Here is a 25,376-nt window from a genome sequence, read left to right as displayed (position 1 = left end):
TAATTGCATGCCAATGTGCATTGGCTCTTTTAGTTTATACTCGAAGTAGATTGTTCTATCGAAGCGATATCCCAATTCGTCAGTCACCGACGTGACGTCGAGAGTGACCGACTGAAAGGGAACCTGCAAAGATGGCTCAATTGTCATTTTTGGGTGAACTATCCATTTAAAGCTAAATGATATAAGATGAAAGCCAGAAAACTTTATATTTCACAAGGTCTATAATAGCCATTTATGCTATATTTATGATATATGTAAATGAATGAACCCAGCGCTGACCCCATGGTCCTTCTGCTCTTCAGGGGAATTTTTTATCAAGGCTACCTTTGTCCTAAATGTGGAAACGGGGCTCATAAGGGTTGTCTTGGAAAACTAGGAGCCTGTGGAAGGGCAGGTAATGGTCAGTAAAGAGCTTCTGCATTAACTAAGTTGGCATTTCACTGTTCAAAGAATTATATGTATTCCTGGAATTTATACCCAGATAATTTCAGATTCTTTTTCATGTCAGAGATTCATGGGTTTTGAGACATACCATAAATATTTTAGTGAATGTTGTAATTTAACTGTCATACCATAGTTTGAAGGTAACAGAGCTTGAATATTCCTTTACTATATAAATAAAAGCTCATATATACACTCCCCTCCAAAAGTATTGGGACAGTGAGGCCAGTTCCTTTATTTTTGCTGTAGACTAAAAACATTTGGGTTTGACATTAATGTTTTATTTCCAGGTATTTACATCTGGATCTGACAAACAACTTAGAAGATATCACCCTTTGTTTGAACCCACCCATTTTTCATGTGAGCAAAAGTATTGGAACAGATGGAATTAACATAGATTAAAGTGAATAAGATTTAATATTTAGTTGCAAATCCTTTGGTTTCAATAACTGCATCAAGCCTGTAACCCATTGACATCACCAAACTTTTGCATTCTGTTGTTGTTTGTTTTGGGGGGTTACCCCCTTCAGTCTCCTCTTAAGCAGGTAAAAGGCAGGCTCTATAGGGTTTAAGTCTGGAGATTGACTTGGTCAGTCTAAAACCTTCCACTTCTTGCCCTGATGAACTCCTTAGTTGTTTTGGCAGTGTGTTTTGGGTCATTATCTTGCTGCATGATGAAGGATCTCCCAATAAGTTTGGTTGCATCTTTCTTTAAATTGGCAGACAAAATGTTTCTGTAGACTTCTGAGTTCATTTTGCTGCTGCCATCATGTGTTACATCATCAATGAAGATTAATGAGCCTGTCCCATAAGAAGCCATGCAAGCCCAAGCCATGACATTACCTCCACTGTGTTTCACAGTTGAGCTTGTACAGTATGTTTGGGATCATGAGCAGATCCTTTCTTTCTCCAAACTTTAGCCTTTCGGTCACTTTGGTTAAGGTTTATCTTTGTCTCATCAGTCCATAAAACTTTGTCCCAGAAAGGCTCGTCTCTGTACTTTTTGGCAAATTCCAGCCTGGCCTTCCTATTCTTCTTGCTAATGAGTGGTTTGCATCTTCTGGTGTAGCCTCTGTACTTGTGATCATAAAGTCTTCTGCGAACAGTAGATTGTGATACCTTACAGTTTACCTTACACTTACAGTTGTTTTAGGGTCTTTCCTGACAGCTCTCACAATATTTCTTACATCAACTGCAGTTGTTTTCCTTGGTCTTCCTGTTTGATGTCTGTTACTTAGTACACCAGTGGCTTCTTTCTTCTTCAGGACATTCCAAATGGTTGAAATGGCTATGGCTAATTTACCTGCAATGGCTCTGATTGATTTTCCTTCTTCTCTCAGCTACACAATTGCTTCTTTTTCACCTATAGACAGCTCTCTGGTTTTCATGTTGATTATATCTCTTAACTATAAATGCAGTTTGAACAGGCAAAACCCAAATCTGAAACTGAATGTTGACATTCAGTGCTAATTATTGTTTGAATAATCATTGTGATAGAACACACCTGGGCAACAAAATACACCTATCAGTCACATGTTCAAATACTTTTGCTCACATGAAAAATGGGTGGGTTCAAACAAAAGGTGATATCTTCTAAGCTGTTTGCCAGATCCAGATGTAAATACCTGCAAATAAAAACTGGCATGTAAATCTCTTGTCTGATGAATATCTTTTGATGTCAAACCCAAATGTTTTCAGTCATAGCACTGCAAAGTGGATTCTGTGCTTACTTGATTTTATGTTTTTTTAAATGTTGTAGATTTAAGTAGCAAATTAGAATCGCTAAATTTGATGCATATATTTTGAGACAAAGGTCTTCTTAACGATTTTCTTTTGCTTAAGATAATTAAAGCAACAGTTTTTAAATAATGAAAGAATATGTAAAAGTAAGGTATTTGGGGTAAAAAGCGCCCATGCTGTTGGGGCTAAAGGCACAGTAAATAACATGATGATTAATAGATGGCTAACTTTTCCATTTGTTGACATGATATGGTTAGATTCAGATGGTAAATATCATATATTATGTTGGGTGTCCATATTAGAGATAATCACTATATCTAGAATGAAACCATCATATTTAAAAACATGATATTAAAGAGTTAGTTCACCCAAAAATTAAAATTAGCGCACAAAATTTCTCACCCTCAAGGCATCCTAAGTGTATGACTTTCTTCTTTCAGACGAATCCAGTCGGAGTTATAATAAAAATTGTCTTTGATTTTTCAAGCTGTTTAATGCCACTCAGCGGGTGTTGCATGCATCAGTCCAAAAGACGTTAAATAAACAACACCCGTTCATAAAAAAAGGTGTTTCACACGGCTCCGGGGGATGAACAAAGGCCTCCTGTAGTGAATCGATGCAATTTTGTAATAAAAATATCCATATTTAAAACTTAATAATCACCTTAATGTAGCTTGCGCCAACAGTTGTAAATGGAAGCAGCTCTGGGCGCATGACATATGAGGTCAGCATTGCGCATGCATCGATTCGCTACAGGAGGACTTTGTTTGTAGCCGTGTGAGAAACTTTTTTTTTTTTTTTTATGGATGGGCACTTTTTATTTAACTTCTTTTGGACTGATGCATGCAACACCTGCTGAGTGGCATTAAACAGATTGAAAGATCAAAGACAATTTTTAATATAACTCAGACTGGATTTGTCTGAAAGAAGAAAGTCATATACATATAGGATGCCTTGAGGGTGAGTAATTTATGGGCAAATTTTCAATTTTGGGTGAACTAACCCTTTAATCATATCATATAATAAAATATCATGTGTTGTTACTACTGTAAATATATATTATTGGATCTCCTTCAATGCTTTAAGAATCTTTACTTATTAAAATGATTTTGTTTCTGTATTTTTTAAAATATATATATTTTTTATATTAATATATTTTAATGACAGTATATTTATTGAACAAAAATTAATTATTTTAGCTATTTTTCAAAATAGGCCCAAATTTTTGCCCAATGCTGGTGAGCCTTTTATCCTGTGTGTGGGTACATACATTCATACAAGAATTTCTAAACAAAATAAACAACTTGAATTATTTATTTTCACACAAAATCTGTTGCCTTTAGCCCCGTTGTACCCTATATATATATATATATAGGGTACAACGGGGCTATATATAACTTGTCACATTTTGGAAAAATGCAACACATACATATATTTAACATACAAAGGAAGGAGTACAAAGCAACAACAATAGTAATAGTAAAATAAACAAGTCATAATAAATTTAAAGAACAAAAAAATCTGTGACTATCCCCTTAGTATGGCTCTCTATATATAAAGCAAACAATTCTACTGTATTTACTTGCTGAAGACGTCTATAATAGTCTAAACTTTAGATTTAGATTTGTTTAAACTTTAGCAACAGATTTGTAATTTGTGCATGTACAGCCTTTTTGCTTTCTTTACAATTTTTCTTTTCCTCTCTCATCATGTTTTCAGGTGCTGCTGTTCAAAAACCACAGGTGAAACCACAGACAAATTCATCTAAATCTAAATAGTTTGTCTATATAATAAACTTAAAAGATTATATTTCCAGACTGCAATATAAAATGATCTTCCTTTATGGATATTTGAAACAAAGAGGAAAATGATTGTATAATGCTGTCTAAAGTATGTTTTATTTTCATTTAAATGTATGTTCATTCTACTGACAGAATGCAGTCTTAAACAGGAATAACAGAATCAATGTTAGATTGTTTCTTTGTGTCAATGTGTAAATTCACCTTGACAATATTTTTACCAGTGTTGCAAAAAGCAGAAAATTATAGCAGAGTGTGTTCATATTGCAGAGAATCTGTTAATGATATTCTCTCCCTTCTCTTATTTCACAGAGAAAGACAACACCTAGGAAACAAGAAGACCAAGGTAAGTGTCTTTCTCTTCAGCATGCTTCTGTATATAGACTGTGATGTTGTCGAGACTGGTGTAAAACTCTCTTATATATTATTATTTTAAACATTTAATGTGATACACACAGTCTTTTGTTCCACATCATCAACCTTATTGTTGTTCATATGAGGAGGTTAAATCAGGTGCTAATTGCTGGGAGCTCAGTGAGTAATTCTTTGAATTCAGATCCATGTGGCCTTCCCAATACACTGTGTATCATCAGAATGATGATGAGGATGAGGGTTATCTCCATTATCATGCAATAATATTTGGGTAGTTGAAATACTTCTGAGAATGTTTGTGGAGTGTGTAACTTACTCCATCTAAAACTATAAAGAGCAATTATGTTGCACTCACTTTTATGACCTCATATTAATTCATAATTACTTTTACAAATTCATTTGTGACACCGCAGGACTGTTTAAAAGAAACAAGCAAAGGCCAAATAGTTATAAAAATGGTGAGAAACTTAAAGAAAGTGCATTCATCTAAACTGTAAACTATAGTGTTGGAAAAAAAGCCTGTGGATTTATTGTTTGCCAACTACACACTTACTACTGGCAGTGTACCACAGCTCCTTCCTGCACCTGTTTAAATAATTTATTTTATAACAAATAGTTTTCAGTCCATAGGGCAACAGTTTAGCATGGTGTGTGAGATCTCTTTACTGTCTTGTCAAGTTAATTATTCCATATATTAAATAAAAAAAATGGAAAAAATAGAAGAATTAAAAGTATTGTTTATAAAATATGAGTGATAACAGACTGTAATATGTAATTTGCTAAAAAGAAAATTGTCATTGTTTTGTGTGTGCTATGAAATCAACATAACCAATACATTTTGTTGAAATCATTTACCTAAAAAAAAAAAAAAAAATTTAAAAAAAAACATTTTCTATTGAATTGCATTGCAGAATATTCTGTTTATCACCAGTCATGATGATTCTCAGAACCATGTCACGATCATATGCACAACCAAAAACAAAATGAGCAATCAGCTCGAAACATCATGTTTCTGGTAAGAAAACAATTAAAGTAGTTTGAAAGTAAAGTTAGATGGCAACTGTGTACCGACCTTGTTATGCTTTTGTCATTCTCAGAAGAATTACTTGTAAACAGTCAGGAAAGATTCTAATTTTCCTCCAAAAACACTACCACATCATTTTATTTTCAGAATGGTGCAACTTCGTGCTCAGCTTAAACAAGTGCTGATTTTCAAAATTGCTGCTGTTCGGTTTTGCTCTTCTGGGACTAAATAACAATCCTGAAGTGCTGAAGAGACTTTCACATGCTGTTGAGGTTGGAAGGGGTGTCTTTATATTGATGGGAAGTAGAAGTGGTCAAGACAGTATATTATAGAAACGGAACAAAATTACCTTGCTTATTTTATTACTGTATAATTTGAATGATACGTTTCTGATTTAACAGAGTGTTTTGACCAATGAGATACTTCTAAATAAGCTTGAGTGGAGTGTGCTGACAACTGAAGTGATAGAAGCTCACAGTTGAAGTCATTTTATTATCTTCATTATTTACACAGTTCTCTCTAGTGTTTTGAAAAAAAAAAAAAAAAAAAAAAACACTGGCACATTTAGCTGTGATAATTGAAGCATTCGCTTCTACGACGTTTTACTTCTCAGTAACTGCAGTGGATTAAGTGCTTGTATTGAGAAAGTCTAATCTGAACACATTCGTAAATGGATTCTTTTTCCGGTCGTCTAATGTTCACACAAATTTCAGCAGGTTAAATATCTCCTTGATTCAGGCAGACGATAAACCGAAGATAACAAGTCAAGTTATAAGTTATCTAAGAACACAACTCTTCTTCCTCTTTAGTATCATCCTCAGTTTCCTCACGTGGATAGGTTATTTCAGGATTACTATCTGGAACACTTTTCTCTTCCATAGATCTGCTTTGAGAAAATTGTAATTGTATGTTATGATTTAAGAAATTTGTCACAGATTTGGCACTCCTGGTGAACACCACAGAAAACACCTGGGATGTCAAATATGTGTGATCCTTTAAGTTAGCTTAAGGCAAGGGCTGCTGAGCACCAGTCAAAGCTGCCAGGGTCAATTGAGTGTGCTGTATAGTGGCAGGAAAACTCCTCCTCTGAGCTGTCCGTTATTGCTACTGCTGTACCATATTATTGCTCACAATTCAAAAGACCTCAGACTAAACAGCCTAGCTTAAATATAAAATGATCATTTTAAATTGTAATAATATTGTACAATATTGCAGCCATGGAAAGCATAAGAGACTTTGGCTACACATACATGCATACATATGCCACTATATTGTATATCACTACCAGAAACATGCCTTGGCTGTCACATAATCAATTCTTGGTTGTGAAAGTCACAGTAACTGTCATATTTAAATTAACTATATTAATCATGTCAAAAGGCTTAATGATCACATAGTATTTAGCTTTTATACTGTACAGTATATGAAAGCAAAGGCAAGAAGCATAGTTTAGTAACAGAGGATGCAGTTCAGTCTAGAGGCATAGATCTCCATAAACCTCTCCAGTACATGTAAAACAACTGTTTTTACTGTCTACTTTAAGACCCGGGCACCTGGCAGTATTAAAAACAACACGTTTATAGACTGGATACTAAGGAGCTGTTTTATACTAGGAGCAACCCCCAGCCTCAATCTAAGGCTTCAGGGAGAGTTTATGTTGTTCCCCAGCCTTATTAACTGCCATACACTGAGGCTCTAGAGTAAGAAACAGCCTAAGATGATCTCCTTCTCTGTCATTGCTTAGTGTCACTGCCTCTGATTTAGTGGATAGGGTTGTGGAAACAACAATTGTTGCTGTGCGTCACTTTATTTGTCTTTTGTGAAAGAGAAAAGTGGACATTCGCTTTGGGTTGGAAGGGCCACCCACTGAGCTCCAGCACAATGCTGGAGTGGAGCAAAAACAGTGGTTGTGTTGCTTGATGTGAAATTCATTTCATAAAAGGCCACTAAGAATAGTTGTTATTAAGTGTATCATAAGCATAAGCTTTCTGGCTTCATTTATTTATTTATTTTCTTTATTTGTATTTTATTTAGCCTAATTGCTGTCTATTCTATCAGTTTTATAAAACACATCACCTGTAATCTTTTACATAATTCCTTATTGTACTGTATTTAATGTAAACTTGTTCTCAAGCCATTTGACGCATGTAATCTGATGCATTCAATTAGACAATGAGTTGGATTTGACTGTTTCCATTGTTAATTATTGTTCATTATTCCATTGCTGTTAATTATTGAAGACTGTGAAAATTGGCTGTTAAGTACCAAAATGGAGTCAAGTGGTTGAAAAATGAGAGGGTTGGTGATGTGAAGTAGGTCAATTATTTTTTTTGAATTATGTACACAAATGCAACATGCAAAATAAGACCAGGAACATGTTTTAGGAATAGTGCCAATATTGCTTTTATGTCACATTTTATTTTTACAGGTTTGCCAAAAATTATGGTAATCAGAGACTATTTTGGGGTTCCCAGGCCTCCGGGTGGACCGCCGCTGAATTCTCAGATTGGTGATGTCATAGAGGTCATCTGTGCCGATCCTCACAGCTCCTGGTGGGAGGTCAGATAAAATACAGTAGTATTTTAACACCAAATAGTGGAATTGTGTTCTGTGGTGTCACGGGACCCTGAAGTAGAGACCTGCGCAGGACAGATTTTTCAGGCTACTGTGTGCATGGTTTGCCATGGAAGAATGCGAGCGCGCTTCCTTTATTATCACTAAAAGATGACATCTCAGTTAATCGCGATCTCATAAAGCTCTGTTATAACACAATAAATATATGCACAGTGAATCTTTCACAATGTCTACACATTGTGTGTTAAAATGAGAGGATTCATGAGCACGCAATTTCAGCACTGCGGTGAGTAGATTCTAACTTAATCACCTGTGATTGGCTGTTGCGTTCCAGAAATCAACAGCTGAGTCTGTGATTAGCTACATTGCGTAACCCTCTAAACACGTGTTATAAATAGAAACTTTGCCTAGCTTGTGCATGTCAATCATTTTAATGTTAATATTGGTTGTTATTTTTGCTTTTGTGCAACATATAAATAACAATTTATATATTTTAGACACTTTGTTTAGATAATTTCTATTTTGCGGGAGTCCCGCATCCCGCACACACATGAGTCTCTTCCTGCCCGCACTCACCCATCAAGAGTTGTCCCGCGCCACACCCTGCTGTGTTGGGTCCCACGGGTCCCGCGGTACTCCTGCGGGAGTGCAGGTCTCTACCCTGAAGCTTGATCACAACACATATCAAAGCAAATAGGGCACATATAACCTTTTCTACAAATATGTCTTATGACATTTCAACCAAATGATAAATGCAATAGCCAGTATTTCCATAGGCAACTTACTGTCAGACCATTAAGGGTTAATTATAGATTTTGATTTAATTCACTTATATATATATATATATATATATATATATATATATATATATATATATATATATATATATATATATATATATATATATTTAACTTTTTTATTTTTAAAATGAATACAATTATTCTGCAAGGGTTCATTAAATTGATAAAAATTGCATTATACAGTGTTGGCCAAAATTAATAGAACATTAGCATTTTCACCAGCTAAAAAATGGTTTTAAGTCAGTTATTTCTGTATTTTGCTGTAGTGTGTCAGTAGGAAATATCTTGTAATGTCTTGTTATGTAATGTTTACATTTCCAAACATTCATTTTGCCATTAATTGTAATAATTCAGTGAAATTTGTGTTTGCACAAGGAGTCTGAAAACTGCCAGTGCTCCACACAGATCTGATCTTATCATCATCCAGTCTGTCTGGAATGACATGAAGAAACAGAACTAAAATCCAGAGACTAAATCCAGATAAACTGTGGCAACATCCCCGAGATGCTTCAGGGGACCTACCTGAAAAACTATGTGCAAGTGCAACTAGGCCAAAAGCTGCTTTAAACGGAAAAGATGGTAACACCAAATGTTGATTAAATTTAGTTAATAGAAGTTAACTGATAAAGAAAATCTATTTATGACATTATTTTTAACAGCATCCTCATTTAACAGTACTGTAGCTTTGCAGGTAGGTTTCTTAAAGCATCTTAGAGACGTTGCCACAGTTAGTCTGTCTCAGCTTGCTCTGTTTCTTCATGTGATTCCAGACAGACTGGATGATGATGAGTACTGGCTGCTGTCAGACAAAAATCTCACTGGATTATTACAATTAATAGCAAAACGAATTTTTGGAAATGTAAAAAAGATATTTCCTACTGACATACTACAGCAAAAGATAGAAATTAAAAAACCGACTTAAAACCATTTTTTTTCACACATGTACTTAGTACAACTTTAGTACAATATACAAAAGTGTAAACTATAAATGATGACTGAAAACGTTCCTTTTTTTCACATTGCTTTTAATTTGAACTGATACCTAAATGAGCCATCAGATATAGTGACTACAGAGCACAGTCTTTGTTCAGGCATGTTTCGGCATTGCCGTTTTGTTTCTAGCTTATTGTCACAGAATGTTCCTGCGTTATTTATTTCTGGCTCGTGCCGGGCTGCTGTGGCTCTTTTTCTCTATGGTTTATGGTGGCACTAAAACTTCATCTTCCTCCTGGTGTTGCTCCAATCTGGCCGACGTGTCTCGAACAGCTCGGCGGGGAATAGACACTTAGCGAGATTTCCCATGCTTTATGCTGGGCCATTTCTGCCTGATAGCACACACCGAAGTAGAAAAAAACCCTACAGCTCAAAAATGGATGCCAAGAGATTCACGAGCCAACAGACTGAGACAGGCAGCGGCTAGACGTGCGTGTCAGCCGTGGTTCTCCACGCACCAGGCAGGTCATAGAGGGGAGCGAGAAGCGCTGCTGTTGAATGATAATGCACATCACTGCTTTATTTTATCTTGTGTGAAACGACACTTAACTCTTAATAAGGCTACTAAATCTTCAGGATCCCATGACACCAAAGAATGGAATTACAGAGCACTAAGCATCCATCTCCCATGTTACTAGAAGACAATTATCTCTGTCCCGTTGCCAGAGCAGTGCAATCGATCACTGTAATTTAATTTGATCCTTTAGGCTGCCAACTGTTTACTCTAATAGGGTAATAAGTTTAATCTTTATCATACGCTTATCTGTGGCGTAACAAATATAAAGGGCTTTCAAAAGCTACGGCGAAACATTATTAAGCCGAATAAATCATGAATACAGTTCCAGTTTGGGGCTCCAATCTAATTTGGGGTAGAGGTGCATTTTTCTGAAATTCATTTCATACTTGTTAAAGATGATCTTAAAGGGGGCCAGTAAAGAAAAAAATATATTTAGCAGTATAGTTGTTTGAGAAGAGGCTCATTACACCCTCAGTCAAACCTTCAGCTAAACTCACAATCAATCATAGGCTGCTAAATTTTGGCATCTGGTTCCACTGCATTCACAGCGCATTATAACCTCCCAGCTGTTGTTTCATACCGAGTCGGGGGGAATTGTCGGTTTTTATCCAAAAATATACAGATAATTGTGGCTGAAGCCATGCAAGAAATGAGCCTATTTTAAAACTGGCATCCGGCCTGCGATTGCTCAATACAATCTATTGCACGAGGACATAATACGAAACTCGGGTCTAATGTAATTCATAAATCCAAATATGCTCGGAGCAGCAATATCAAACAATGGCTTATTGGCGAGTGTCGTGATTCACGAGGTTCTGCTGTGGAAGCTGTATGATTATTCAGCATTAGTTGATGCTTTCATTCTGATGTGTAATGGAGTTTAACCGTGGGTAGGGACTGAACAGTAATTAACTGTGGCTCTAAATGAGATTCACTGCTTGTTGTGTGCTAATTGTCTTAGATTTATTAAAGCAAAGGGGAGGGGGAGCATTGCCTCAAAGCAAATATAATGCAATTAACAACCACACGTCTTGGCAGGGCAAAATCCTGACAACGCAAGAGACCGGCTTCTTTCCAAGTGATGCAGTCAAACCCTGCCCATGTGTATGTATATTTATATGACTTGCATAATCATTTTAATGCTGTTGATCTCTATTTTTGTAAACTATGTACAGTACATCAGCGGCCAAAATTTTGAATAATTATGATTATTAAATGTGTTTGAAAGAAGTCTCTTATGCTCACCAAGGCTGTATTTATTTGTTAAAAAAATACACTAAAACGGTAATATTTTTAAGTATTAGTACAATTTAAAATAACTGTTTCTATTTGAATATATTTGAGAATGTAATATATTCCTGTGTTGGCAAAGCTGAATTTTTAGCAGCCATTATTCCAGTCTTTAGTGTCATATGGTCCTTCAGAAATCATTCTAATATGCTGATTTGGTTCTCAATTAATTATTAACAATGGTTTGTATTATCAGTGTTGAAAATGTTTATATATAATGAAAAACTTAAATGGGTATAACTTGTAGTGTATATAAGTGTGACATATTTTATAATGTTTCTCATACTCAGGTACCGAGGACAGTCGACTATTCAGCTCAACCCTGGTATGTCTCAACAATAAATGTTTAATCACATTTATTCCAGTGTCCACATGACACAAAAAAACGTGCAAGACTGCATGTGCTGAGTGTTGTTGTTTTGGTTTTAACCACGTGCATGTTGGCTTGTGCGATCAGGTTCGCCGGGCCCATGGAGAGGCACCACGCAGAGTCTGAGCTCATGGAGAGAGAGAACAGCACTTACCTGGTGCGATACAGGAGCCGAGAGAGCAGAGAGTACGCTATCAGCATCAAGTACGTGTAGCTATTATCCCACTTCATATATTTGAGCCAGCATGTTTTTATTGCGCATAAAATTGGCATGACAGATAGTCATGAGGTCCTTGCACGAACGTCCTTTTGCATGCAAAGCTTAGATTTCTTCATGCATTTCCCTCCCTGCAACCCAATGCATTATGCATTATGCATCATAGAATTTGCATACAGCTACTAATGTGTAGCATAGATTTGGTCGGTGAGTGATCACGTACATACTCACTGTGGGCTTTATTACCTCAGAACATTAAATAGTTGCGTGCCTCATGCTTAAACCAATCACAAGGCCTTTATCAAAATATTTTATCATCTGAATGTGTTGACCTGTGGTCAGGGACCGACAGCACTATTACACATCCTTAGGTTATAGTTAACTCTACACAACAAGCTCACATTGAAAGTTTAAAGGGGATTGTGGATTTTGGTTAAAGGTTATAAAATAACCTACGACTGAACATTAGATCTTTTCATTCTCATGACATCTTTAGATTAAGTATTTATAGGAATAGTTCACCCAAAAATGGAAATTCATTTACTCACTTCACCTTTTAGGTGACTTGTCCCTTTAACGCTCACTTATTGCTCATCTTAGGCTCTTTAAAGGGTTTTTAATGCCCATTTAGTATGCACTTTTTTAATGTGCTTCATAAATAAATGTATTTGTTAAAACTTATTTGTTGAAGTTGACATTATAAGTTTACATGGACATCATAATCTAATTATTTACCTTATTCTGAATAAAACAATATTATGAAGAGTTGCTTTTAGAATATTCCTTTCATGTTCCCTTTTTACAAGTTATAGTACATACAGCAGATCGATTAATGGCACACGTCATTACGTCACCATGCGACGCCATCCGACGTCCCCTCCAGAATTTCACGTATAAATACATAGTTCATCTTCGTTATGATGCCATATACAGTTTTGAGTGTTTCATTTTTAATTTACTGAAAGCTTTGAGTGCAGTTAATTATTTGCCATGCTATACGTGCAAACAGACGACGGTGGCGTTGAAGCTCTTTTGTTTGCCATCAAACGGTTGACTACTGCCGTGTGTGTATCCTGTCGCAAAATGTGGCGAAAAGTCCTACACGGTGGTAATAATGTGATTAAGGTGTGTACATGTCTGTACTGCACTTCAGTAATGCGACTAAAATAGGAATACTCCACGTCTTAATTCAATTTGTGTTTACTTATGACTTTAGTCAGATTAAGGAAATCAAAAATCTCTTTTTTACATGGTAGATTCTTAATCAGAGTATAGTCTTAATCGTGTTAAAATCGGAATATAGTTGTCCATGTAAACGTACGAATAATAGACAAATTATATGTTTATATGTGAGAATCTGGAGGGGACGTCGGATGGTGTCGCGTGGTGACATTAATCGATCTATATACTATAACATAAAATGGAACATGAAAGGAATATTCTAAAAGCAACTGTAAACACCTTAATCATAATATTGTCTTATTCAAAATAAGATAAATTAGATTACTGATGTCCATGTAAACGTAGTCAATGTTGACGTTGAAGTGGAAATATTGACATTCTTTTAATAGTTACTGCAATTCTCTGCCATCTGCAGGTACAACAATGACGTAAAACACATTAAGATCCTCACCAAGGAGGGCTGCTTCTACATTGCTGAAAGCAGGACATTCAAGACTGTGTTAGTAAGTGGGTTTGAGTTGCACAGAAGCAATGGTCTTCATCATCATTTGCTCTATTTATCATTACCATATGAATACATATGTAGGGTGCTATAATTTAGTGTCGCTAGCTGTGCTGCAGAGACCTGAGCTTTTTTTATCGAAAAACCAGAACATGTGCTGATCTGCATATTTCTGTATTTCATTAACATAATTAATAATGGGAGTCCAGCTATTAATCCATTAGAGTCATCAATACTACTGCAGACTTATGTTTTCTTCTACATGGTTTTAAAATTATCAAGTTTCCCAAATAAAGTACACGGTGGTGACAGCATGTACTGTAAGAAGGAAAGCTTTAATGTATACAGTAGTACTGAATGATTATTAATTCATACATCATGGTACTCCAGGGTGTGTCAAAGAATAGTATTACCATTTCCATAAAACAATGTATGTATGTTTTTGTAAATATGAGCATCTATAAGCAATTGTAGCGGTTCCACTGAGTTAAAATAAGCCTGGAGGCCTCCCCTCGGACAGCACACCATATATGCATGCTATTCGCTCAATCTGATGACAGAAAAGTGAAGTGTGAAATCGTGAAAATAAATTAACATAATCAAAATGAAACACTTACTAAAAAGATGCTATATTTTGTTTGTTTACCTGCATGTGATTTAACCATTAACCAACAAAAAAGAGAATTGTGAACGTGTTGATAATTATTGAAATATTAAATTAATTAAATTGTAATTAAATTACAGGGGTACTTCAAGTAAATATTTTAGGTCACAAAGGTTCAGCTGACATTTTGGGAATCCCTGAAATAAGTGGTTAAACTTGTGAATTTTTTTTTCTTTTTTTTCTCTTTTCTGTCCAGGAACTGGTTGAGTATTACAAACAACACTCTCTGAAAGAGGGTTTCCGTAATCTTGACACTACTCTGCAGGTGCCCTATAAGGAGCTTGGTAGTGGACTCGCACCTGCTGGTGAGTATCGTATACCTTGTTTAAATTCACAATGACTATATGATGACATTAGTTCAGACTGTCAGCATAATAACACATGAAATATGATTTTTTATTTTTTATTTTAAATTTGATTCAAAACCTATATGGAGATGGTTTGAAGTGCAATTCGAATAAGATTTTTACTGATGCATCTCAGTCTGGATGCTCTGGCTGCTCAAATCAGATTTCAAATAGTCTTTTGCATCGTTCTTAATGTGACAAACAACAATAACGTCAAACCGTTGATGGGGATGCCAGAAGTATTTATAGTATACAGTATTTAAATGAAGCCGAAGCCGGCTGTGACTATGGCATGGAACATCGCAATATATACCAGTCTCCTCCGTTGCTCAGTTTTTCTTGTATGACAGAGAAATTCTGCATCGCAACTAAATAGGGTGCTTATTTGGAGATTAAGATGATGAACATCTATTTTTCCTGCATCTTTTGAAACCCTCATCAAAAAGTGGGTATGCTTGTGTTGTGCTATGCAGATAAGTTGGTTATGTCTAAACACACAATTCGGATTTGATCACTTGCAATTAAAAGTCAGCCTGAAAAGATCTGATTTGCCTGCAGTCTTGGGGTATTTGGACTTGAGACTTAGACTCTGACTTGGACTCAGACTGCAATTATGAATGAACTTGGACTCAGAAGTGCTCAGGTGGGCTCAGACTTGGATTTGTCTGAACTCAGAAAAATGTCTGTGTCCAAAATGTCCATGTCATGTGTAACATAAAAGATAAGTAACAACATAAAATGAAGATAAAATATCTCTCACTCAAACTAAATTGATTAAAAACTAGGACGCAACACTGACTCGACAAGGTGGGGTCAAACCCAACACAAATATTAGTCTCTTCTGCAACTCAAGAAAGTTGAAAAAAAAAAAATGGTTATCAAGGTTATTATAGTTTTGCATTTTCAAATTTATTTTATTTTAATATCGTTTTCAAATTTGCAATACAATTTAGTTTTGTTTTTTATTAGTTTAATAATTTTGTTTTAGTTTAGTTTTTATTTTGTGAACATTTCTATTCAGTTTTTATATAGTTTAGTTTCAGTTTTAGTTTTATAATTAAAGTTTAGCATAATTAAAAGATCACTTCCAGAGCGCTGACAAAAGAAAGACTTAATTTAACCTTAATGATGCAATTAAATCATGCTGAGATTGATTAGGATAAAAGTATACAAATATACTTTTATCCTAAATTAATGTAATTTGTTTATATTAGATATCTTTTATATTATCTTATCTTTTATCTTACCGTAATCATGATACTGTAGCCTGTCGTGTCTTGCTTACTTTGGATTCACGCTGCAGCTGAAGTGAATGAAAGCTGGAAGTGTTAGTTGCTTGCTTTCTGTAGCCTATATATAACTTTATTTTTAAGTCTTAATGCTTCTATAAAGGACAAACAGCCACGTATACACTGCAGAGTTTGAGGAGAGACAATCGCATTTAACAGTAAATTCATATTTAAATGTTCTTTTCATTTATGAAGAATTATAAGATGGCAGATTATTCACAATATGTAGGCAAAAGTTTTGTATTGTTTATAGAAAGGATGTGCGCTCTCAACTTTTTTCTGTTTTCTGCTTCCTGTCTATTTTTCTTCAAAGCAGCAACTTAGAATGCCTAATTTTGGTTTGATTGCTTGTGTTACATGAGAAAATAAATAATTTTGCCATACTGATGCAGTAGATTTAATGCGGGTGCGGTTCACAGTAAATGTTTATGTCAAATGGTTCGGGTACAGAATTAAAATAGTGCTGCTGTTGGTTAACGGGTTGGGGGTTCTGTTAAAGTTGGGGTAAGTGATTTCTGGTAGCCAATGTTGATATTTTAAATCAACAAAACAAGCATGCCCCTACCCCAAAAGGGTCTTGTCCCTATTTTGATAGCTCCGCCCCACACATACGTACGCAACCCAGGCAACGATTATGGCAGAATCTGCTGTATTAAACATATTATCTCCTGGTTTTGGCACACTGAGTCAAAAAGGTAGGTTCTCTGACCGAATCACTGAATCAGTGAGTTGTTGACACAAGAACAGCTGCAATCAGATCATTCTGATTCAGGAATGAATCATTCATTGTAATTTGCACTTATGCGATTATAACTTATTCAGCATGTTTATTGAAAAGAATCATTTCATTCACAAAAAATAAATTGCTTTTTAGATGACAAAGTCATCTAAATTACATGATATAATTACATCATCATTACATATAATTACATCATCATCTTCTATAATTACATCATCATTTACATGACTAGGTCTGCAAGGTTTGTGAAATTACATTTTCATTAGTCATTTAAAGGTTTGTTTAAATGATATGCGTATTTGCTGAATGCTGACGGTAAACAAGAAAGTATTATGCTTGCCTTTCTATTACTAATAATATAAAAGCAAATGTTATAATACTTTCTGTATACCTTTTAATTCATTTGTTCAACAGTTCTATCTGATTATTAGACAGACTTCTATCTGTATTAAGCAGAACTGAATGAGGACAGCGAACAATAGGGAGAATGTAAGCACTGTGTGCTCTGGCTCTGCCGTTCTCAGCTCTGTCAAAATAAGTCCCGCCTTGAACATATCGGCCAAGCACAAAAACTTATCAGCCGATGCCGATATTTAAAAAATGCCAAATGGTATTGGCGATATATCGGTCGACCACTAGTAAAAATAATTATATTATGCTTTGGAATGTAACAAGTGAACATTTGCCAAAATAAAAACATTCAGATAAAGTACAAATACGTGACTCCTGCCCACCACTGGTGTGATATAATGCATTACAGTGTGCACTGCTGTAATTTATATCCAATCAAAAACTTTCCCCTGCAGAAAGTGAGTTTTTAGCAAAACTGATTTGTTGCCAAAATAGAAAGACATATTAATTTGCACTGACAATACAGTTTGAAGGGTTCCAGCCAGTTGTGCATGCATTAACACTAGGGCATCCAGCAGCAGGAATGTCTACTAGCAGCCAACAGTACAGTGACCTGTCGACCTTCAGCGATTAAAATCACAGTCAGTGTGAATGGGTCTTCAGACAGGTCCTCTTTTAATGCCAGGAGGCATAGCTGGCTCTCAGGATGTGTTTTTAGCTGGTGAGTTTCTTATGCGTCCCGACACCTCTCAGGCTCTTTTGATTAAATATAAAGGTTGGGTGAAAACATAGAGTGTGCGTATACACGTGTTGCTTTATTAGTGTATAAACGTACTTGTTTACTTCAGCTCTCATTGCCCAAGATGGCTCCTCAAAGAGACAGACAGATGCTGTGAAGCGAGTCGTACACACTCGGCACCTGGCAGCAGGAAAATGGCTGTTTGTGTCTGGCTCTGCAGCCGGTGCTGCAGGCGATGCGGCGAGAGAGAGAACTCAGCTAAACAAGACGCTGGCGCTGCGCTCAAGTAGCACCGGCAATCTCTCTGACGTGACATGACAGTTTGCTTTGAGTTACAGGAAAAAGCCATGATGGATGCTAAGCTCCCCCTCACCTGTAGGGACTCGGCTGCTTTTCTCTCTCACAGCTAAGAGAAAAAACAGTCCCTGCACTGAGAAATGAAAGGGCAGCTAGTGGAGACACGGAAAGTCAGCTTTATTGAACAGAGAGAGACGTGTCACGTAGAAAAAGGCTTAGCAAACGAATACGGCTCTGTTGATAGAAAGAACGGGATAGTGGGGATTGTGAATTGGGGATTTCGCTGTTCTATTTGTCCTTTTTTCTTCAGCATCCTCGGCTTTTTAGAGGTGTTTATGTTCGACTGCCACTCTCAGTGACGCATTCTTTCACGAACCTCGACAGAAAATCCGGGCCCTCGATGCATCCTGGGAAAGCGCTCTCGCTGATGTGCCCCAAACCAAAACACACGCAAATACTCCAACAGATCATTCGGCGTGTGGGCGCTGCCACGTCTGCAGGCGGCGAGTGTTTGGTAAACACGTTGAACACAAAGGGAGATATCAGGGTTGTGTTTGATAAGCTAATGTGAGGAATATTATTTACTAGACAGATCGGATCGCATCGGTTTCTATTCTGACTATAGATATCCAAAGTGTAATTGGCTGCACCATTTCTGCAGGTGATTTCTGAGTGACAGTGTCACAGGTAAAAGTAGTTGGCTCATCGCCCACTGCTTCGTTCCCCCCAAAGGAGATGCAAAGCAGGCAGGCAAACATATTGTGGATTTGACGTTTGCTAGTTTACATATTAGAAAGTCCTGGATGCTCAGATGGGCTTTCAGATGGTAACAGGACTCACGCTCTGTATGAACGCTATCACAGCTGTGTCAGTGACAGGGCCAGGAGCACACACTCATGTGTTTTTGGCAAAAGCCATCAGAACACCTAGAGAAAAATACAAAAAAATCTAAACTTACAGGAATGGGTTGCCTATGTAATTTTTAACCTGTATAATATATTTTTATTTTTTTTAAACTGTATCCCAGCTGCTTCTGCCCATATAATGCAGTATGCGGTTCATAAAAGTAGACCATATTGCTGAAGTAGTCTAAATGTTGGCCTTTTCTGTTATCCTGTTTATACACCCCCATGTCATTCCAAACCTGCATGACTTTCTTGGAACATGAAAGAAGGTATTTTGAGAAATGTGTTTTTGTCCATACAATAAAAGTCAATGGTGTCCAAAATAGGGCTGTGCAATAAATATATGTTGTTATTTATTTGAAAAAATAAATCCATGGTACTGGTATTAATCTAAATTTTGATGTTTAGCCAGTATTTTGTAGACGATCAGATGTGTGTCACTAAAAAGTCTGCATATTCTGCATATTCTCTTTGTGAAAGGGTACCGCAGTTAATAATAATAGTGCAACATTATTAAAACATGACATTGGTAATTTTTTGTATTTTTATTATTGTTCACTTTTTCAAGAAATATCATACAACCAATATATTTTTGTCCACATTTTAATTTATTCAGTATACAAGTTGTTTTGGAAAATAAATAATAATAATAATAATAAACATTAAACAATGCAATGTTTTGGTGTTAATAGATTTTTAATTTTTTTTTATATTTTAACATTAAATTGATCAAAAGCTACAGTAAAGTCATTTATAATGTTACAACAAATCCTAAAAAAAAAAAAAAAAAACGTATCATTGTTTCCACAAAAATACTGAACAGCAAAACTTTTCAGCATTGGTAATAAGAAATGTTTCTTAAGCACCAAAGCAACATATTGATTACATGTTAAAATACTAATTCAAACTGTTTATGTTTTATGAATTAATTTTAGACAATATTTCTGATGATACATTTGTACAGAATCATCATCATAACAGAATTCATAAAAAAAAAAGAAACTGGATGATTTCATGAGGCCCTAAATTAAAATGTTGCTTAATCTATGTTGTTTACATCTTAAGCTATGTTTATATTCATTCTTGAGGTCTAACAAACATGTGGGATGCATTTCCTTCCCCATTTTTTGTATGAAATTAATATTGTATATTATATACTGAATAATACATTTTTGGCAGTATTATTGAGCAGCCCTAGTCGAAAACAACAGTGGACCTTATTGACTTATTTTATGGACCTTATTGACTTATTTTATGGACCTTATTGACTTATTTTGTGTTTATTAAGACATTTTTCATTGAGACATCTTGTGTGAATCTCAAGACTGGCATATTTCAAGGAGAGTGCTCATTCGTCCAGTGCTGTGTGGAGTTCCTTATATCAGCTTGTTTATGTTTGTTTTGTTGAAAATGTAAAGATCTCTGGGTTTTTGTGTTCTTATTTTCTTTGCTCTGCCTCGGCTTGGATCCTAGCTCCAGTGCTGTGTGGGCTTTCCGTTTTGAGTCCCACCAGCTACAGTTTTGTTCCACCCTCCCCCTCACCCTTCTGGTCAGGTACAGCTATCAGCCACCTGTCTTATTCATTTCCCCCTCCAGCCATCTCAGTCTCTGCTCCCTGTGTTTGCTTCAGCTCTCTCTGTAGTGAATGTGTGCTTTCCGAGAGCTGCGGAGAGAGTGGATCTGTGTCCACATTTTGTGTGTGAAAATGTCTGTGCATGATGCAATGCCATTTGTGCCAAAATCTCCAATCATCTTGTTGCACGTTCAGATGGTTTGTCCTACTTGACATGTCTTGTGGAAACATGGGTGTCTCACTCTTTTTGTCTTTTTTCTAACAACTTGTTTTTGTCCCCTTCTCCCTCAGTTTTGACTCCGAGAGTGCTTGGGATTGCACTGGCACGATATGATTTCAGCTCCAGAGATACACGGGAACTCTCTTTGCAGGTGGGCAACCTGGTAAAGATATACATCAAGTGTACCAATGGATGGTGGAAAGGTGAAGTCAATGGCCAGGTGAGGAAAAACACTCTTATACACCATTATTCACTTGAAGCTCAAGTATGAAAGCAGTGCTCTAGAGGTTTTGGTGCTTTCATGTTTGTTTAGATAGTGTGAAGCCTTTCTTCCAACCTTGCACCTCATGGAACTGAACTCTTGCCCTTCCATGCCAATCACAGTTCATGGTTTCTCAAAAGGGAAATGCTAGGCACACTGCAGCAAAATAAATAAATAAATATAATGGTTGTCAAGAGAACTAAATCCAGTTCTGTTCACACACAGTCACATATGAAGAACTGACAACAGAATTATATAACCAGTATAGTATAGAAGAATCCTAATATTGACCAGTGATCAGTTATCAGACAGAATTTTAATACCTTGCATTTATAAATACTGTAAGAATGTTGATCATGATACATAATGTACTTGATGTAAAGTGTTACCAACAGCTCTGTATTCCGTTATAGTTATACATGAAATCATTAGTCAGATTAGTTTAAAAAAACACTTTAAAATATTGTCTGTTAATTTAATATTTTTATTTTCTAATATTTTATGTTGACACTACTGTTCAAAAGTCAGAAAGATTTTTTTAAAGAAATTCATTTTATTCAGCAAGGATGCATTAAATTGATCAAAAGTGAGTACAAAATGGTACAAAATATTCCTGTTTCAAATAAACACTGTTCTTTTGAATTTTCTTTAAAAAATGTACCATGCTTTTCAAAAAAAAAATATAAGGCAACACAACTGTTTTCATTACTGATAATAATTAGAAATGTTTCTTATACACCAAATACTGAAGTAATATTTGCTGGAAATTCAGCCTTACCATCACAGGAATAAATAATAAATACTAAATAATACTATTTTACTGTAATTTTAAATTATGTATGCAATTTATATTTTAATTAATTTTATACATATTAATGATGCAGTAATGAATATGGTCATATGTTTCAGGCCTATTGATTTACATATGTTATAATATATCAGTGGTACTTGTGTTCATGTTAAAACATTTTTTTTTAAAAACATACCCAGATCCATGACACAGCAATATAGAGGTGTGAGACTGTGACTGACATTTGAGATTTAAATTAGATTTTGGCCCAGCATTTCCCTGCAATATAGCTGATCTTAACTCTCCAAGACACCCGAATCTTTCCTCAAGCCTTATTATATTTGCTTTTCTTCATTTCATATGCTCAAGTGCATTTCTAAGAGAGATGATCAACTGGAAGTGATGACAGAAGATGGCAGAATGACTCTTAATGATTCTTCTGCACGTCATTATCAGATCTGACCCACAAGTCACGAAGAATAAGAGATACGCTCCGTAAGTCTTCAGTAATGTTTACTAATGCTGTTTATATCACAGGTGGGATGGTTCCCTTCATCTTATGTGGAGGAAGAGGAGTGATCAGTGCAGGACGTTATCCTCTCTATGCTGTGACAGTGATAGGCCACTTGTTGGCTTTGGACAAGAAACGTAATAGTGAACAATGCACCCTTATTTGAGCGAAGCATCACAAACACAGCAATTATCAGCCTCCTCTAATGGGATCCGGTGGTCTGCGGTTGAGAACTGCAGCGTGATGCATCCGAGGCCCCGTTGGCTTTGACTGTTTAATTAGTTATGAATGTCCCTCGCTGCTCCACATTCACTCCAGACATCTCTTTCTCTCACTCTTTTCCTCCCTCTCACCCTGTCACCTCCTGAAATCTTCACACAGGGCCTGGGGCCCCCCTCTCTCTGCCTGTTTAAAATTTAAACTCCATTTCTGTGCTGTGCCGGACCTCCCATAAACTCAGGAGTGGCACGCAGAGAGAAAAGCCCTGAGCTGGCCGTTTTTTCTCTCCACTCGGCGACCTTTACGTGGTGCTTTCAGCTCACCTTGTGCTATAATTGATGATTTCATTTGCCCGTCTGACTCGGCAAAGTTTGGCTGGGGTGAGACGGAGTGCCGTGCTGTCACGAAGCCTTCCTCCCTGCCTCCTCCTCTTCAGGCCCGATAACACTTAGCGGTGCTGCTCTCTAAGGGCGCTCGGAGCACTGCACAGTGACAGGAGGCCTGCCATTCAGTGCGATATCCATCTTAGCCGGCCTAACGTGCTGCGCTGTGATCAGTCATCACTCTGTCTGTTTCTGAACCTCAGGTGCTCCCAAGCAGAATGTTGGCACTGATTTTGGACTGAAGTCAATTTCTTCTCTTGTCATGCAACGGAACGACTTGTTAATGCTGCGGTGTTTGGGGCACTAAGGCTCCTAGACACTGCAAAAAATATTTGATGAGGTTTATGCCTCAGATAATGGAATAATACAAAATACAATACCATTCAAAAGTTTGGGGTCAGTACGATTGTGTTTTTTAAAGAAATGAATACTTCATGAATACTTCATCAGGGACACATTCATTTGAGTGTCAATATGTTATGAAGGATTTGTATTTGAAATAAATGGTGTTTTATTGAATTTTCTACTCATTTTAGAGTCCTGAAAAAAATAAGTTTTATTAGTTTACACAAAAATATCAAGAAGCACAACTGTTTTCATCATTGATAATACGGTAATTAGAAATGTTACTTCCAGCAAATCAGCATAATAAATTCAGAAGGATCACATGACACTGAAAACTAGAGTAACGACTGCTGATTATTCAGCTTTGCGTCACAGAAATAAATGACATTGTCAGATATATTCAAATATAAAACAGAAAAATCGTACATACCCCAAAGTTTCGAATGGTAGTATATGTTTAAGATAGTTTCTCTGAAAATAAGTATTAATATTCTGCGTCATTTTACTTCTCAGGTATGTTTATCTTGTTATGAGGATTTGTTGATTTTTTTACTGGAAAACTAGACTAAAACACTGATATAGAATAGGATTTTTGCACTGTAATAGATATATCAGCTCCCCTTGAATTTGGCAGAGTTTTTTCTCTCAGATGAACTTTTGTTTAAAATGGTTATGCAAGTTGTTTGTAAAGGAAGTTGCTCTCTAAATGCACACATATTTATTGCAAGCTGCTTTTTTTTTGCTAAAATCTAGGTCATATGGTTTTCTTAGTATAGATATTTACAAACATTTAATTTTTGCTGCTGTTATAATTGTTAAAGCACCTTTTATGCATTCATGTTGTCTGGTTTTCTTCAGAATAAATATAAATTATCACTTGTTTCACACTGTTTAGAGAGTGGATTTTGTATGGTTGTGTACAGTACAGGGACCAAACGTAAGTTTTTGCCATGTTTGCCAATGTTGTGAGAAAATTTACTGGATATAAATGCATTTCTTACTGGCCATGAAACTATTTTGTACTACTTATTTTTTTCTACCCATTACAGTGGAATTATTATAGCTTTTTTTCCCCTTGTATAATTGTTTTTTCTTGAGCTTGTCCTACTATTGTTTTTTTTTTTTTTTTTTTGTGAGAAATATTCTAGCAAATGTACTTCTCATGGCAAAAATAAACTTCTGATGGAAATTATTTAAAATATGCATTATGTTGCAGTTTCTAATCAAGTTATGGCCAAGTTTACATTTTACTTCTGGTGCTCAGCAAATGATAATTTTGGGCATTGGCTCTATATTGGGTCTACATGGTACTTATTTAAAAGTGATGAGATTGTGGTCTCTGTCCAGTGATGAGATCAGTATCCTGCAGCTATAAAATTACACAAATCTCAGAACATCAATATACTAACATAACTGTTTTTTAGAATGTTTTCCTCCATATCCTTTCCGTCCAATTAGTTGTTTGTTTCCCTTTAATAATCCCTTAAAGCCACTTCCTCATTGACATCATCCACCAGGAAGTGACATCATTCTTGAGAGACAGCAACAGCAAAACATGAGTAAGTATTAGCGATGGATTTAATGAATTTTTGTTTGATTTAACATTTTTAGTATTTTTTTGTGTGTGTGTGTGTGTGTGTGTGTGTGTTAGTTGGTTTATCTTACTGAATTATTCTGTCCTGTCTGATAATTTTCAAAAATCAAAATTACTTTCAAGTTAACGTTTTAATGTGAGCTCAGTAAGAGCAAAAACTAACCCAGTAAAACTTGTCAGTTCTCCTAAATCTCCACAAATAATGTAAGTGGGACTTTATTTTCATGTCATATATCTCCTGTTTCAATAGGGTTCCAAACAAACTGTTTGGGGTATAGTTTTGATTATTTTGTTCTCTTTTCAGAATTCCAGTGTTTTTGTCACGTA

General features: G+C 35.9%; 1 protein-coding gene across 5 annotated transcripts in view; it reads left to right on the top strand.

Moving 5' to 3' along the window:
- The window catches only part of LOC109055147 (guanine nucleotide exchange factor VAV3-like), a 63,711-nt gene extending 39,063 nt beyond the window's left edge, over nucleotides 1–24,648 (top strand). For 3 of the 5 annotated variants that reach the window (XM_042717988.1, XM_042717989.1, XM_042717986.1), the window contains exons 17-27: nucleotides 303–400; nucleotides 3,901–3,923; nucleotides 4,293–4,326; nucleotides 7,805–7,935; nucleotides 11,299–11,364; nucleotides 11,841–11,875; nucleotides 12,008–12,124; nucleotides 13,735–13,822; nucleotides 14,682–14,790; nucleotides 21,017–21,165; nucleotides 22,535–24,648. In XM_042717988.1, coding sequence (XP_042573922.1) covers nucleotides 303–400; nucleotides 3,901–3,923; nucleotides 4,293–4,326; nucleotides 7,805–7,935; nucleotides 11,299–11,364; nucleotides 11,841–11,875; nucleotides 12,008–12,124; nucleotides 13,735–13,822; nucleotides 14,682–14,790; nucleotides 21,017–21,165; nucleotides 22,535–22,576 — 892 coding nt within the window. In that variant the 3' untranslated portion in view covers nucleotides 22,577–24,648. Of the gene's footprint in view, nucleotides 1–302; nucleotides 401–3,900; nucleotides 3,924–4,292; nucleotides 4,327–7,804; nucleotides 7,936–11,298; nucleotides 11,365–11,840; nucleotides 11,876–12,007; nucleotides 12,125–13,734; nucleotides 13,823–14,681; nucleotides 14,791–20,625; nucleotides 20,707–21,016; nucleotides 21,166–22,534 lie in introns of all 5 variants that reach the window. The other 2 variants (XM_042717990.1, XM_042717987.1) reach the window with 2 other exon arrangements.
- The last annotated feature ends 728 nt before the right edge of the window (nucleotides 24,649–25,376 follow it).

The sequence above is a fragment of the Cyprinus carpio genome, chromosome B2 (genome assembly GCF_018340385.1).
Source record: "Cyprinus carpio isolate SPL01 chromosome B2, ASM1834038v1, whole genome shotgun sequence".
Lineage (NCBI taxonomy): Eukaryota > Metazoa > Chordata > Actinopteri > Cypriniformes > Cyprinidae > Cyprinus > Cyprinus carpio.
This window is presented reverse-complemented; position numbering and strand designations above follow the sequence as displayed.